The 17,857-nt window shown below is 36.4% G+C and overlaps 2 protein-coding genes across 2 annotated transcripts; both read right to left on the bottom strand.

Moving 5' to 3' along the window:
* Nucleotides 1-6,479: 6,479 nt before the first annotated feature.
* Nucleotides 6,480-10,095, bottom strand: LOC109185022 (uncharacterized protein ycf36). Its single transcript, XM_019335021.1, has 4 exons — nucleotides 9,493-10,095; nucleotides 9,357-9,385; nucleotides 7,337-7,393; nucleotides 6,480-7,036 (listed from the first exon to the last, which is right to left on the bottom strand). Exons 1-4 carry the CDS (start codon nucleotides 9,968-9,970, stop codon nucleotides 6,818-6,820), a joined length of 783 nt encoding a protein of 260 aa, XP_019190566.1. The 5' UTR covers nucleotides 9,971-10,095; the 3' UTR covers nucleotides 6,480-6,817.
* A 3,431-nt stretch (nucleotides 10,096-13,526) lies between these two features.
* LOC109185023 lies at nucleotides 13,527-16,538 on the bottom strand. The gene is made up of 3 exons (XM_019335022.1): nucleotides 16,266-16,538; nucleotides 14,451-14,498; nucleotides 13,527-13,873 (listed from the first exon to the last, which is right to left on the bottom strand). Exons 1-3 carry the CDS (start codon nucleotides 16,284-16,286, stop codon nucleotides 13,604-13,606), a joined length of 339 nt encoding a protein of 112 aa, XP_019190567.1. The 5' UTR covers nucleotides 16,287-16,538; the 3' UTR covers nucleotides 13,527-13,603.
* Nucleotides 16,539-17,857: the final 1,319 nt, after the last annotated feature.

The following is a 17,857-nucleotide window of genomic DNA, read 5'->3' on the forward strand; positions in this document are numbered from 1 at the left end:
ACCTGGGTCATTCGACCCCGAGCTATTAGACTCTTCCGTAAAGCAATAGGCGAGGGCAGACCTCGTATTGGTCTTAGGGCAATAGCTATTAGACTCTTCCATCAGGCAATATGCAGGGGCAGACCCTGTATTAGCCTTAGGGTATGGTTGGAGAGGTCGGATGCCCCCCCCCCCCCCCCCCCAAAGGGATCCCCCCTACCTAGTGAAAATGAGTACCATGGCAAATTTTTACTTCTTTATTAAGGTATTAGTAAAGGGGATGGACCACCTTACAAAAGTTATTAAAAGTACTTCAACAAATGTTCGGAGTTCCATCATACCATTGTTGAACTAATGCACTTTAACGCATAAGTGATGAATTGGCGCACCTTAAGTGTTAAAATGGTGCACCTTATAAGGCGGCGTTTGGTTCAGGTTATATAAGATAACCAAGGTTATATTTGCTTGGTAATATAAGATTCCCATGTTTGGTTCAAGTTATGTAACTTTCCCAGGGAATGTCATATAGCCTTCGCATTAAGTTTTTAGCTATTGGAAGGGAATGTGAGATACCCTCCAACTTATCTCACATTCCCTTGTCTTATTACTAATGTTGGGCTTGGACGTTTTAATCAATTTATCTTTTTAATGTTGTCTTATTTACATATCTTAGTTTTAAGCCAAACACAATAATCTAACATTCCCAATAATCTAACATTTCCAGCAATCTAACATTCCCTAAGGCAATCTAACATTCTGTGTACCAAACGCCCCCTAAGTGTTGAAGTGACACAACCTTCAGTGTTAAAAATGATGCACCATAAGTGTTAAAATGACACACCGTAAGTGTTAAAATGGTGCACCTTCAGTGTTAAAAATAACGCACCTTAAGCTTTACAATTACGCACATTAAGTTTTCAAGTATAGTACTGACGCACCTTAAGTGTTAAAATGACGCACCTTAAGTATTAAAATGACGCACCTTAAGCTTTCAACAATACGCAAAATTACCATAATGCGACCGTATTTTTTTTAAAATTTATCTTTATTCTGGATTGTTAAGTTTGACAAGATCAATGGCTATGATTAATCCGCATGTTTTACCTGGGAGATCTTTTGCACTTAATCCCTTGTCTATATATATATATATATATATATATATATATATATATATATATATATATATATATGTTCAAGGACACTTTAGTTGAATGGAAATTTGACTAAAAAATTATGAATTTAGTGTTGGGTGTATTTTGAGGATTGCGAATTTTTGGTATTTTTGTTTATTGATGGATGGGTTGGATCTACCTAAGAAAGATCACATGACACATTAAAACAATGAATGCAGCCAATGAGCAGTACATTGCAACCACCCAAAGTGCACTGCAAATTAAAGTATTCGTTGCATTCAAAACATTCAAGGAACATAGACACAAAGAAAAAGGTGTAAAAACATTACGCCATCTATTTGTTATGTCCGTGTGGGATTCTGTACATATACAGAGTCACGTGTTTTTTTTTTTTTTGGCGGTGCGCCTAAACATAATCACAAGTTTTTCTTCTTTTTTCCTGTTTTTTCTTGGTACATTGGAAGGAAGAGATGGTAACATATTTATCATTTCAGGATCGGAATGATTACAACAAAGAGAGTAATGTATTTGGGATTTTGGGATTAAGAATCTCACAAACACTCGTGATTAGATTATAGTGCAAACTCAATAACCTACGCAATATGTTTCAAAAAAAGGCCTTAAAGATTATTTTTTTAACAATGTAGATCGATCAAATGAAAAACATATGATTAAGAGATCCCAGCAGGGGGTCATTTTCGTGGGACTAGTCTAAAAAGCTAACCTTATACCTGCCTAGTTATTAGAGTAGCTTAGGCTGAACTTATCCCTGCAAGTGTACCCATTTGCAATATGATTTGACATGTCACATGAATTTTTTTTTTTTTTTATGTGTATTGCAAACTTGCAATTCTAGCAAGTTTGTAAAGTACAAAAAAGGCTGCCGAATGGCAACCTTATTGTACTTTTGTATTGCAAGGCAGCCCAAATTTGTCCTTTTCTTTATTTTTTTTATTTCTTTGTTATTATTTTATTATTTTATTATTATATATATAATATAAAATGAACGTAGATCCATTTTTTAGAGTTAAAAGAGATTTGTAGGGATGTAGTGTGAATAGTATACGATTTGCAAATGGGATGATGTAAAAGTGAGACCCAATTTTGAAAGTGGGAGAGATTTGCGAGGATAATGTTAGCGTTATCTTTAGGCACGTCATGTCGACTGGCCATACATTGAACATGTTGACCGGTCATTAGCCGCTACTAACTAGAATACATTGGAGACCAATTTTGACTTATTTGACCACTATTAACTATTTGACTTGATTAAAAAATCAATATAAGTGTTTGTTTAATTAGCTTTTTTTAACTCCAAAATATTAAAATTCAAAAAGCTACTCAAAGTAACTTTTTCAATTAACTTTTTGACAAGAAATTATACCAAACAGCTATCAGCTAATGGTCATTTACCAAATAGGGCCTGACGTCAAGCCCAGTTACCAAGAGTCATTATAAATAACGCTTCTCTAGCATGTTTAAGGTCAGAGCATCCTTATCAGTTGGGGATATTAGGGGGAGAATGTAAGAGTGAGTAGGAAAGATAATAATGTGGGAGGAGAGGGAAAAAAATCAAAACTGATTTAAAAAAAAAAAAAAAAAAAAAAAAAAAAAAAAAAAAAAACATGTCATTTCTCTATTAGTTCTTTCTCCTCCATCATTAATTCTTTTTCTTGAACAGAGTAATATCCCAACCTTTGCAGATGCTCCCCACCCTTTCTCTCTCTTGATTCTCTCTCTGTCACCATGGCATTTTGGCCTCAAAAGTAATAAATTCTCCTCTATTTTTCCTCTGATGTAGATGCTCTCATCTTCTACTTCCTACTACTCTTTGTAATTGCTCTTATACAACCTCAATGATCACATAGCTCTGGCTTCTTCTGACTAAATGAGCTCAACAATACTTTCTCATTGCATAATTTCTTATTTTTGTAGTGTTACTCTGTATCCCTACCCCCTGTCTAATTTACACTGTCACCATGTTCACACAAACTTGTTTACGACGTGCTAAGGGTAATATTAATTATTTGTTAAAAGATGTTAATTAAGCAATTTATTTGTTTTAACTTTTAACTAAGGTATATAGATAATAATATAATATATTTTATGTAGATTGAATTGTGGAGCGCATTTGTTATATATATATATATATATATATATATATATATTCTTTTAAAATTTTAATAATAAATTTTAACTGTATTAATGGGTTAGCAAATTCAAGTAGATTATTATTGTATTTATTTAAAAACTTATTAACTAAATGTGTTTATTGTGTTAACTTGTTTAAATATTATATGTTTGTATGAGTAATAAGAATCATAACTTAACAGGTCATGTTTATATATATTTAGTCTTAATGTGTGTGATGTCCGTATAGTGTTTACCTATTAAGAATCCATTAATATGAATTGCATTCTCTATATTAAGATGTGGCTTTCATACATCAAAGAAACTTTGATAGGCCTATTAATAAGAGTGGCACTAGCTAGTACTTGTGAGATTAGATCACCTTGCCAAATTTGTATAATTAATCCTTGTTCCCACTAATAAGAGTTTAACAATATCCATATATAGGATTAGACTACCTCTTAAAATTTGGTATAACTTAGAGCATTTTTAAGATTTCAATTTTTAGGATAATTTTTTCAGAGCCAAGTAAGAAAAAGAGTAAAAAGGGAAAAAGATTTAAAAAAAAAAAAAACAAAAACAAAACAAAACAAAACAAAAGTTTATTTGCTTTTTACACACCTAGCTGGCGCGGCAGGTGTGCCCAATGCACAACTACAGTGAATATTTTTTATTTTATCTTTTCTAAGCAATGTGTCCCACAAAAAAACCTTAATTGTAGTAATTCATTTTTTTTTCTCTCCTCTCATCTCTCTCCTCCAACTCAATTTCAAAACCAGCAAAAACCATGTAAAATCATTTAGAGCATCCCTTATTAGTAGTTTTTAGGTGGTTTTTTTGTGAGGCCAAATGTGAGGTGGAAGATAGAGAAATAGGAGAGAGAAAGAAAAAGTGTCTGGCAGGATAATTACTTTTTTGTCTCCTAATGTGGGCCCCCACCAAACATATTTAAAAAAAAAAAAAAACAAACAAAAACAAAAACAAAAACAAAAGTTCATGCACGTTAAGCGCACCAGCATCACCAACTGGTGACCACCCTCATTTATTGTTTTTTTGTTTTCTTTTTCTTTTTTCTTTTTTTTTTTCTTATTTTTTTCCCTTCATCATTTTCTCTTAGTTGACTCTTAAAAACTTGTGAAAAAACTATACTAATTGAGTTCACTTTGTGGGCTTGCTCTTAATAGTAATAAATTACACTCTTTTTAGATTTAAAAAAAAAAAAAAAAAAAAAAAAGGAATGTGAAACTTTGAATCTCTTATTTCATCCTCCATTTAATGTAGCTAGAAAAAGTTGTGAAAATGAGGGGTGAGTTTGCAACAATCAAAATATCATCCCGAGGACCACAAGGCATTCAGATGCTGCTAGGTGAGGAAATCTCAAAATCAGATCACATTCCTAGCTATACCAATACATAGAATACATATGATCCACCTCAACCTCTCAAGTAGGAAAAATCACTAATGTGTGGGTGAATTTAAAAGAATGGGGTTTCTATATTTCTATTTTATAGTTCACAACTTAACTTGTGTTGATTTTTTTTATTTTATTTTTTTAACTTGTGTTGATAGTATTCATAATGTAGACAATTTCTACAAAATTTGAAATAAAATTCTACAAAACTAGTCCAAATATTCAACAAATTAAAATTCAAGACATGTGATACATACACTTTTCTTAAAATTGATTCGTTTCCTCTTAAGGGTGTTATAAGCGTTGAAGCGTTAATTTCTCATGATGCAATGAATTACACGTAAATATTTGAGCACTCAAATATAAACATTTTAGTGAACTTAAACCAAAGTGAACACTTCGTAATTTTTAATAGAAGTGTTAGCATAAACTAGAGAAATAGAGAGAATTTTGAGGAAGAGGAAATAAGAATTTTGAAGTCTCCAAAATCATATTTACATTCTGCATATAGGAGAATGAAATTCATTAGCATTTATTACATTCAAAATTTGAATTTAAAAATAAATGTTTAACTCGTTACAAAGTTTCATAATTAATTCCTAAAAGTTGATAAAAATTAACTCATGGTTTCAAAAAAAATACAACCCAAGTTTGAAAATATCACCAAACCAATGAGCAACAAGGCTTTCAACCTAAGCTAATGTTCTCACCTCGTTGGGAAAAATTCAAAATTTTGGTAAAACTGTAGCAGTTAGCAGTTAACACTTAACACTTGTGTACAAGAAAGAGTTATTATACAATTCAAACTCTTTACAAAGATGAGTTGTATATATATTAGTGCAAATTCACATCTTTTTTTTAATATATAAAATAAATGCTACTTAACCTCCCAAATCAAATAGGTACATTTGAGGATCAATTTATCATTCACTCATTATTTATATTGAGTGACCTGATCGAAATTAGAAATAAATCTCACTAAAAATTATATCACAAAATGATCAATTTAGCTAATTTTTTTCCAACACATAAAATATAGTTCAGGACTTAATGATATAATTACTTTCAACATAAGAGACATCCAAATTAGATTCTTAATGCCCCTACATTTATCACTCACAAACTTGTCACTCAATGTAGCAAATTTTAATTGGTTTGTTTTTCCTCTCTTTTTCTTTTTATTTTATATCTTAACCAATTAAAACTTGCTACATAAGGAGGTGACAAAAAAAAAATGAAGGTCTCAAGTTCAAGTCTCATCCTAATCAAATATCCGCATAATTTGTTGAGTAAATACTATAGATAGCTAGGTTAGAGTGTACTAAAAAAAAAGTGACAAGTTTATGAATAGTAAATATAGGAGCACTAAATATTTTTCAATAAAAAAGGAGTTGATATTACTATTAGAGCATCACCAATAGTTGTAGTTTTTGCATATATGACTAGGAAAAAAAAGATGAGATGGAAAGGAAAAAAGAAAAAAAAAAAAACAAAAACAACAGATTAACGTGCCCAACAAGCGCGTGCAGTGCATGCACCCCGCTGGGCATTGATTACTCCGCACGTGACCAAATGCAAGCCATATTTACCATGGTAGTACCCACTTTTCTGAGTAAAATTCAGCTCCTTACAAGAAGGATTTTTTTTTTCTTTTTTTTCTTTTTCATGTCTCCCCTCTTCTCCACATAAACTTACTTGTTATCCTCAAAAACCACACCAAAAACTATTGATGTGGATGCCCTTCGGAAGAATACAAAAAGCACAACAAAACAAAGTGGTAAATGCATACTATAAAATTACTTTAACTTATTTTGTGATAGAGTTAATTAATGAACATAAAATATTGTTTCCTTTGGAAGAATACAAGTAGGAGACAGGTTGTGCATTTTTCCAAACAAAAATAAGGATATTGATCACTTGCTTACCTAACTAGGTGAAAAATTGAAAATGATCAAATACAAGCTTATTATGTAGTTCTATATACTCCTATGTTTCATCACTTTTCTTCTTAATACATTTATTCTTGCTCACAATCTACCACCCAAGAACCAACTGAACTACCTGTACGGACAGAATACATCTATTCTGGATTTACTACTAGTACTGTACAGAATTGGGATCGTATACAAACAAGTATATAACAAATGTTGGGCTCCTGCTGCCATCAACTAAGGTCAGGTTCACCACAAAATGCATCTCCCTCAAATGTTCTTGCAGATTCATCGCTGTAAACTCCAGGAACAGATCTACCGCCAACTTCTTGTGATGGCAAATTGCCCACCTTTTGGCTGCTCTCAACAGATATAAGAAGGCCAGCGCACAGAAGCAACGAGGTCCCAAGAACCACGAGGGTGTTCTTTAATCTGCCGAGGACTGGCCTCACCTGTGGGCAGATGCCAGAAAAAGTAAAGGGCACTTAAGATCTCTGAAGTACTAATTACTTGCAATTTATGAATAATGTTGGGCGGTGGCCGGGTTGGCCGCCATGGCTTATCATGGAGGGATCTGGTTAAATGGTTAATGTCCACCTACTTATCATGAATTGGTTTTAAATAGGATATGACAACCAGATAGTCAAAAAACTCTGTAGTTATGTGTGCTTGACTTACTGGGAAGTAAGCTTAATGCAGCCCTGAAATCCAACAAATAATTTACACAATCTGCACAGTTCTAAACTACTTACAGAAAATGAACCCAAGAGACGGTCCCGTGCCAAAATTTCAGGAGTCTTCACCCACATCTGCCAAGAAAAAACTTATTCATGCACACATATTGTGGAAATGATAGAATAAATGGAGGAAAAAAAGATGCATAAAAGGCCATCTTACATTGAACATATGGGACGTAAGAAATCTCATTTAGCTGTGTAAAATAAAAGTAAATGGCCATTTTCATTTTGAGCAAAGGTTTACTTTCTGCCTTCAGCATATCTTAATCAATATACTATCCAAAGACGAGTGAAGACAATTAAAATTTCTCACTCAGTTGTTTGCAGCTTGTTAAGAGCCTCACATTGAAAAAATAAGAGAGAACATATGGGTTTATAAGGTCATGAGTTCTAGCTAATTGATTGGATTCAGTTTTTTAGTGTTGTTCAAAAGAAACTTAATATAGTTGAATAAAATAGTGACAGGGTGACCAAAGAAGAGTTTGAATAGATTCGTTTCCTGATAAAGTAAACATTTTTATATTGAAATTTAACAAGAGGGTAGTCTAGGCAGTACAAAGGGAACAGATTTATTAATCAAAAACAGAACATGTCTGAACAATCAGGGTTAAGAATATTCTGGCAACATGCACAGTATTTCTATAGTATGTTATATAAGATCTTCCAACTACAATTCACTATTAAATTCTCAAATTTAATAAACAGCATAGCAACATAGTTATAGACTTATAGTTGCTAGTCCAGTCTGGACATACCTGGGAGCTGATGGTTATGGTCTGGATTGGTCCCAAAATAATATACTAGAGGACAGGAATAGAATCGGCCCCGGGTTCTCATTTGTCTTTTATTTTTGGTAAATAAGTAATAGCATAATACTATTTGCACACTCTAATTTTTACGTACTTCTAAGCAAAACTGATTTGGCTTTATCAGTACCTTCAAAATAAACCAATACACTACCCAATACTTAACAACTGTGGGTCTAGATAAAGTTAAGTCAACTTTGTGTAAATGTGCATAAAAATTAGAGTGTGCAAATAACATTATTATATAATCAATGTTGCAGAAGGCCTTGGGCGCTATTCGGGCGATAGGGAGGGCGCCTAGGTGGCCGCCTAATTTTAAAAAACAATATTCCGCTCAAAACGACATCGTATTGAGCGGAAAAACCAATTCAAAGAAAGAGTTCCAACCGAGTTCGGTGGCGAGTTGGCCGACTAAGAACTGCCTACACCTATTTTTGCCTTGGCCTAGGGGTGTCTAAAGCCTAGGCAATTTTTGCCTTGGCCTAGGGGTGTCTAAAGCCTAGGCGGTTGTCTAAGCCGATTTTTACAACACTAGTAATAATCAAGAACTAGATACTATTGGCATGGGTGCTGACAGGTCGACAGTACCTAATGCAACCAAAAAAACATGGTAAACTTAGTTGTATTCGGTATTGTCAGCACTAGTGTCAATTGGCACCATAGCCTTTGCTTTATATGTAAATGCAATACAATGAAAAAATTAGAGGGAGGTGGGTGGGTGAGGGGGAAGAGAGATAAAATTGCTCAAAGTACAAAAATAATTTTAGAATTTGTAAGTTTGTAGTTTGTACTTGCACACCAACCTCCTGAAGTAATCAGAGTTAATACACATTTTAGTCTTCAACTATAGTGAATTTTCTCGATTTAGTCCTAAGCGATTTTTACCCAATTGAGTCTTCGGCTTTTAGATTCAAGAACTAAATCAAGAAACACCACTATAGTCAAATGACTAAATTTGGTAAAGCCACCTCAGTTTAAGACTAAGTTGGTAAAACTAGTATAGTCCAAGACTAAATTAGATATTAATTGAGGCGAACCAAACTATCTTAATAGATGACAGATGACTCAATTGGGTAAAGCAATCAAAGTCGATGATCTAATTAAGTACAAAAAGTCATTTAGGACTAAATCAAAAAACACACTATAATCGTGGACTAAATTCGATATTAACTCAAGTAATCATGAATTTAAGATTTAAAAAAAAAAAAAAAAAAAGGAAATAGAAATACCTGTCCATCATACCAGCCAGTCTCTTCATCTTCAGCAAATATCAATCAAACAAAGAAATAAGCAATTAATTTCTCAAATTATATTTTTTCAAAAAACAAAAATTAAGAATCACAAAATATTGCTTTTAGAAATTACATTCAACAGTGGCACTGAGCAAGCGGTTGCCAATGTAGGCCCAGCCAAGATACATCCTCACAACGGCGAGAGTGACCACGAAAAGCCCACTAGACGCGGCGCCCAATACCGGCTTCAAAGGGTCGGACTCGGGCCCAACCGACCCGAACCACAGGACGGGCAGCCCCACGAACAGCCCAAACGAAGCTCCGGTGACGAACAAGCGGGAGCAGTACTCGACCAAGTCGCCGGAGGCCCAGGCGAAAGGGAAGGATTCCGACAGGGCCTTGTATTCGTTCACGGGCTGCTGCTCCAACGGGACGGGGCACTCCGTCTCCGGCAGAGAGTTGTTGTTCCGGAAGGATGCGGAGGGAATAATTATTCTTCTGCGGTTGTGGAAATGGCGGTGGGGTTTGGCGGAGAAGGGCGGCGAGACGACAGGAGGCGAAGAAAGGAACAGCGAAATCGCCATTTCCGAGCTTAGTAGAATTATTTGCATAAAAATTGGTGTTAATAATAGTAGTAATTGTTTTTGGCTTTCATTTTCTTGGAACAAAAATATCTCAGAGAGTGGAGTGTGCGTGGAGATATGGACTAACCCGAGAATTTGTTCCAATTTTTTTACAAAATTTAAAAAATCTATCCTACTCTATAATAATAAAGCAGAAGATTTTTTTTATAAAAAAAAATAAAAAAAAATATTCGGTGCAAAATGACGTAGTTTTGGCATTAGAGGAATTGATATTTTTTAATTATATTTATCATTTTTATTTTGTTTATTTGCTTGATAATTAATTAATTAATAACATTTTTCAATGTTATTCTGATTTTCATGTTGTTTAGTTTTCCAAGTTATAAATAAGAGGGGAGTATGAAAAAAATAATGATTATAAAGTAAATTTTAAATTTAAATTCTCATAAGAAATAATATATAAATACTGCATGTTCAATGGTAAAATTTCACACATACAACATAACAACATTCTCATATTCAATTATCAAACCAGAAAAATTGTCCCAAAAATATCAAAATAGCTAGAATGTTCATTTTAGCCAATGAGATCAACCATCTTAGCTCCCAAAAAAAAAAAAAAAATGAAACTCTAATTAGGGAGAACATATGCTTTAATTAGTTAAATTTAAATTGTTTAGTTATTTATTATTTGAATTCGCTTCGGCATTTCTTTGGTTTCTTGTATTTAGAATTTGGGGGTGTTACACCAATACACACGAGTAAAATAGTCGGATTAAGCGCCGGCATCAGCACATTGTTGAGACCAGTTTGGCTCTCCTGGCTGGAGGGCCAGTTCCCCTAAAACATTGGGATTCTGCGTTTGAAACATCTACTTGATAAATCGTCTCCCTTCATCGGCCTTACAGCTTTATAGCCCCTACTATCGTCTATATAAAATCCCTCCCTCTTATGATTTCCTTCGGGTGTTTAGGTGTCTCTGTTTCCCGTACCTTCGACCGTATAATCGGCACAATGTAGAGTTTCAGTCTGCCCCGTGTGTCCTTTTTGGGTATCCTATGTCGTTTAGGTGGTATCATTGCATGAACTTTAATACTAGAAAGATCTTTATCTGTCGCGATGTTAGATTCGATAATGTGTTCCCCTTTGCCTCAGGTTCTTCCTTGCAGGATTTGACTCGATCTGTGTCTCCAGAATCTGTTGTACCTTGGGGCTCTGGTCTCGTGGTGCCTATTGCTGGGGAGTCGGTGCCTCCGACTGTGGCTCCCTCCGCTGTTGGTGGTGTTGCTCCTAATGTAGGCCCGTTGTTCCCCTCGACCTGGCGGCGTGGTTCGGGTGCTGAACCTAAGGAGCGATCTCATGTTATGCGCTTGCGTCATATGACTCGAGGCACTGGTGAGCAGTTTCATGCCCTGACTGTGTTGAGTGACTCTGTAGATCCCACTTGCTATTCCCAAGTTGTGGGTCACCCTCAGTGGCGCGAAGCCATAGACCAGGAGTTTAATGCGCTCCTGCACAATCATACCTGGCGGCTAGTCCTGATTGAGCCTGGCATGAATATTATAGGTTGCAAGTGGTTGTACCACACCAAACGCAAGGCTGACGGATCTGTGGAGCGCTATAAGGCGCGCCTAGTTGTCAAGGGTTTCAACCAGGTGGCTGGGGAAGACTTTTGTGACACCTTCAGTCCGGTGGTCAAGCCGACTACGGTGCAGATTCTATTGTCCCTTGCGGTCTCGCGGGGCTGGACACTTCGTTAATTGGATGCCCATAATGCCTTCCTCAATGGGCATTTGGAAACCGTGTATATGCGGCAGCCTCCCGGGTATTCTGATTCTGTGCATCTTGATCACGTCTGTCTTCTTCAGCGGTCCCTATATAGGCTGAAATAGGCGCCTCGGGCGTGGTTCAAATGCCTGCATGATTTCTTGTTATCCATAGGGTTCTCCTCTTCTAAAACTAATGTGTCCCTATTCCATTACTCGGCTGGTAACTCGCGAGTTTTTCTTCTTGTCTACGTAGATGATATCATTATGATGGGAAATGATCCTATGCTTATTAACACTCTTCTGCAGCGTCTTTCCTCTACTTTTAAGATAAGGGACCTTGGCACGCCTAGTTTCTTTCTTGGCATTGAGACTCTGTCGGTTGACGGGGGTCTGGTTCTTTCACAAAGCAGGTATATGGGTGATCTCTTGAAGCGAGCCGGTATGACTGACTACAAGCTGCTGCGACTCCTGCCTCGGTGACTCGGGTTGTGGTTTCCGCGATTGAGCTATTTGATAATCCCACCTAGTACCGACGTTTGGCTGGTGCCCTTTAGTACTTGACCATTATGCGTCCGGACCTTTCCTATGCGGTCAATCAGTTGTGCCAGTTTATGCATGCTCCGACTGAGGAGCATTGGGGCTTTCTCAAACGTGTTCTTCGCTATGTTAAGGGCACGCAAGACTATGGTTTGTGGTTATCTGTTTCATCTTCTTGTGATATTCATGCTTTTTCAAACTCCGACTAGGCTGGTTGTCTAGTGGATCGAAAATCAACCAGTGGCTTCACGATATTCCTAGGCTCTAACCTTGTCTCCTGAGTGTCGCACAAACAATGGACAATGGCTCGTTCTTCGACTGAGGCTGAATACAAGGGTCTTGCTGATGTATCTCAGTATCTGCTGAGGTCACGTGGGTTGTCTCTTTGTTACGTAAACTTGGGCTGCATTCTGGTCGCTCGGCCACCTTGTGGTGTGATAACCTTGGCGCCACGTACTTGTGTGTTAATCCTGAGTTTCATGCTAGGACTAAGCACGTGGAGATTGACTACCACATCATTCAGGACAAGGTGGCCTCCGGGGACTTCCAGGTTAATTTCGTGTCCACGAAGGATCAAATGGCTAATATTTTCACAAAGCCGCTACCGGCACCGCGTTTTGAGGTTCTTCGAGACAATCTCAATGTTATTTCCCTTCAACCTTGTGCTTAGGAGGTGTGTTAGCGATATCAGGTCTTGAGTGGTTGTAGTTAGTTATACCTCAACTAGTTCCCTATTGTGTAGGTGTAGATATCTTGTACTTGTACTCTTGTATTTGTACTCTTGTATTATCCTACGGTTAATGCAATACACATTATATCTTCTCTCATCCTCTCTACCTCTTCCATCAATAAGCATGCTACAACTGAAATTATCGATACATAATCATCATCACTGTTAGTAGAGCTATTAGAACTAGTATAAACCTATTGTGACATTATCCTCGCAATATGAAGTGTAATAGACATTTGGAAAAAAAATTAGTCTTGATATTTCAAACTAGCATAAGTATTAATACAAACAAACTCAGCAATGTGCTAATAAAGTTGGGTCACATACAACAAGTCTATTTAAAGTCTTAAGCAGTAACAACAACAATTCAACAAATTCAACAAACATATGACAACAAAGCCAGTCAACTGGCACGAGTTCAACACATTCACTTTAAAGATAACACCCAATCACGTTGTCATTCAGGTGGCATTTCTATGAAGCCCTCACGGATGTCAGGATTTGTCAATTGCTGAAAAACTGCATTAATGGCAGAGGGGGGGGGGGGGGGGGGGGGGGGGAGGGTGAATCCCACTCATGTTTTTCAAAATCTCAATACAAGTTTTCATGGTATATGGGGTAGCATTAATGGCAGAGGGGGGAATAACACTCATGTTTTTCAAAAATCTCAATACAAGTTTTCATGGTATATGGGGTAGCAGCCGCCGTACTCATTGTACTAGCCTCTTCCCTGGCTTTTCGGCATTGTTCTTTTGAGCTCATAGTGGCACTAACACTTTTCAATACATCGGTTATCTGATCCTTCCACTTCTTGTTAGTGTTCTTCCTCGTGCTACCACCAATATCCATCATGTCATCCAAACTCCTATTCCCTTTGGAATTGGTACCACCTGTATCAGTTGCAGTTGATGATGGTCTTGCACAATGAAGAACTCATCCTCATCAAGGCATTCATCATCAGAGTTAGGTGGCATTTGCATGGACGAGTTGGCAAGACCTCCCAGTAGCAACAGATAGGGCAAATACATCAGCCATTAGCTCGTAGCGTTTGCAACCATTTTTCTTAAAAAACTTGAATTTAAGATGCTTCTGTTTCAAACATAAATGTATGTATTATTAAATTATACAATTGAATGAAATAATTGGATATCATTATTAAACTAATAGAACAAGAATTTTGGTTTCATACCGCGTAGAATTTTTTCCATGTATCCTCACATGCCTCCACAATGTTTGTAACTGGATTATATGTTACCCTCATATGATAAACCAACTCAGAAAACTACGTGTACATCAATTTCAGCCTATTATATTCCTTTAAGTTTAGTCATTCCATAACTTAAACCAATAAACTCCATCATCTCACGATCAATTTCATTCCAATCTGAGGGTTTTAACTTTTAATGAAAGCTGTCCAGCCGTACTTTTTTCACTCTTCATTTAGAATTCTCAAAAATTCTATAATGGCTATATCAGGCCATTTTGCTTCAACCTCATTCGTTTCTGCGAAGTTATTCATCTAAGCAAATGCAGTAATGCACAGTCATTAATATATTGCATACCAGCAAATGCACAGCAATAATTATGGCCTAATATCGACCTAGCTAGATCACTTGGCCACTGCACAAACAACATAAGTACATAACCAATGCCTTTACTTCTTAGCCTACTAAATTAAAGGTGTAAAAACAGGGAGGCAAACAAGAAGAAGAGCAGCAATATGGCCTAATATCGACCTAGCTAGATCACTATGCCTATTTATATCAACAGCAATAATTATGAGCCTGTCAAAGCTTAACATTATACTTGCTAAAAGCAGAAAAACTGAGAAATTGCAGCTTAAAAACTGAGAAATCAAAAAGGCAAACATGGTTAGCAACTTAAGATTATTTTTTTATTTGTAGCTGGAATTTGCAGCTTAAATAATAAAAATAACAGTTAATAATAATAAGCAAAAAAATAAATAAATAGAGAAGGTAACTGATACACACCCAAGGGAATGGGTGGTTTACTCACGCAAAAAAAGGGAATCAACACAAGATTGGAAAGCAAGAAATCTGGACAGAAAATCAGGCAAATCAAACAATCAACACACTGATCAAGGGACAAGCTTAAATCATGCAACCTGACAGAAATCAATCAGCTTCTCAATTCTCTCCCTCTACTATATTTACTTTCTGCATTGCATTATAAATTGTAACCTCCTCAAGAGAGGAGGGCATCCAAAACTTTATCCTTAGTCTTTAAGCTTTAGTAGTTGGGGAAAGAGCCTAAAACTCTTGTTGGGAAAAGTCTTAGGACTTCCTGTTTCTTTATTTCAGTTTCTAGTCAATAAAAATACATCATTGTTCTTTTCTCTAACAGTAATTACGAATATCAAAAGAACCAAAAGTTGTCGTGATACGTCCTCCCAACTTAGCAACACAAAAATGCAATTGCAGTTGTTACAAACTTACAATACATGAAGTTTGCACCAAACCAAACCAACAGTTTCAGGACACCTATTACTAATAGCATAAATCAAACTACAATACAAATTTTGCTTTTTAACCAATCCAATATATCTTTCCTTTTACTTTTCTTTTTTCCTTAGTAATAGGCATTAGCAATTGCAAGAGGCAGCCGAACAGCCAGACTACACAAGGACTGTTTACAGCATTTGCCATCTCATCTTATACCCCATAACTGAGGGGCTATAGCTTTCAGATTCAATGTGGTTTCTGATAGAAGAGGTAGAAGCATATTAATAATAGAACAGATAGAAGCCAATTAATAATAGAAGCAGATTCAAGGGGGTTTCTGATAACTTAGAACAAACCTCCTGCTATCTAAGATAAGATAATTAGCACCACTAAATCCACAATGTAGAAGAGATATAAGAGATAGAAGCTGTTTAATAACAACAGATTAAGCAAAAAAAAAAAAAAAAAATAGAATAAGCAGATTAATAATAACAGATTAAGTAAAAAAAAAAACATATTAAACAGTAGTTAATAATAATAACCAGGCAGTTTAAAATGCACCAAAACTCATCTTAAACCAGGCAGATTAAGCAGATTACCAGGCAATTACAAACCAAAACTCATCTTAATCTCGAACTGGGGCTCCAAATTAAGCAGGTTAAAAATCACCACATCTCTCATTACTCTGTTACCAAGCAAATTACAAAGCAAAATCTCATATATGTTCAACTCTAATTCTTCATATCTGTTCAACTAGGGCTCAAAAATGCACATCATAAATAAAATATACTCAAATGCTATTCTTTGAGATGAAGATGGTTTACCTTGGACGAGGAGATAGGCATGAGCCAACAGATGATTTTGGTGACTCCGTCTTTGGAGCCGAGTAGACAGGATCGGACGGTAGACAAGAGTGAACTCGCCGAGTCTAGTACTTCATTCCTCGGAGCGTCGCCTTTGGTATATTCGTCTCTTGTATACTCGCAGAAGAAGCCGAAGGATAGTGGATGGCTGGTACACTCGCCTCTGCCCTCTGGCTCTGGTATACGGTAAAGAAGAAAAGTGAAGAAAATGCTTGTTGCAGGAGTCGATATGACTTTTCAGTTATCACTATTCAAGTCTGTTACATATACTTTCAATCTTAGTAAATTAGTATGATACGGGACACAATTTTATGAACATTTTAGTTATGTTGTGTTGTAATATAAGTTTAAGATAATATTATTATTTATATGTATTGTGTTATTAGACTAATAAAATCAAATTTATTATAAAATAAAATAAAATTACTAATATAAATTGAATAATGCATACATTAAAAAAAAAAAAAAAAAGAGAGAGAAATAGTAATTTATTTGGCATGATATCCTCATATATAAATATAGGGGTGTGCAATCGGACGGGTCGGATGGCGGAACTAGTCCTCCGATCGGATTTCGGATTTGAATGTTGACTACCCTATCCGTTTTATTTTGTTGACTTATCCGTTCGGTTATTTGTATGTTCGGGTATGATCGGTTCGGTCGGATATCCGGTTGGTATTTCGGTTTTATGACAATGTACAAATCAAATAATCATTTCATGGAACACTTAACTAAATAACTACTTAAGTACTATAAGCCCCTAACTAGTAATTAATAACTACTTAACAACAAAAATAACATAAGTAAACTTATAAAACTTTAAACATATAATCAAATTAACAAAATTACAAGTTAGAACTTAGAACTTAGAAGCTAGAACTGAAACTTCAAAACATACAAATTTACATATTAGCTTACAACATTAAAACTTTTATGGCCCGTTTGGTTCACGGAATAGGCCGGGAATGGCATAGCATTCCCAGTAATAGGCCTATTCCTTTGTTTGGTAACCATTTCTATTACCAGGAATACTATTCCTGGTAATAGCCTATTACCTCAAATATGGTAATAGCTATTACTAGGGGGCCCCCTGGTATTAGCCTATTACTGAACGCTCAGGAATAGATTTTAGAATCTATTTTTTTACCCCTTTCTTTAACCTAATTTTTTTATCCTATACATAAATTTATCCTATTTCACCACCGTCGTTGCCACCACCATCACTGCCGCCGCCACCACCACCACCACCATCGCCGCCGCCGCCACCACCACCACTATCGCCACAACCTTCCCCGCCCCTACCACCGCCGCCGCCCCCACCACCGCCGCCACCGCCCCCACCACCACCCCCACTACCACCTCAGCACCACCACCGCCACCACCACCATCACCACCACTGCCACCACCATCGTCGTCGTCGCCACGACCACCACCACCGCCACCAGAACCACCACCCAGCAGCACCACCGCCACCGCCACCACCACCACCGCCACAACCGTCGCCGCCCCCACCACCATTGCCACAACCGTCACCGTCACCACCACCACAGTCG

Source organism: Ipomoea nil, unplaced genomic scaffold (genome assembly GCF_001879475.1).
Source record: "Ipomoea nil cultivar Tokyo-kokei standard unplaced genomic scaffold, Asagao_1.1 scaffold1303, whole genome shotgun sequence".
NCBI classification, from domain to species: Eukaryota; Viridiplantae; Streptophyta; class Magnoliopsida; order Solanales; family Convolvulaceae; genus Ipomoea; species Ipomoea nil.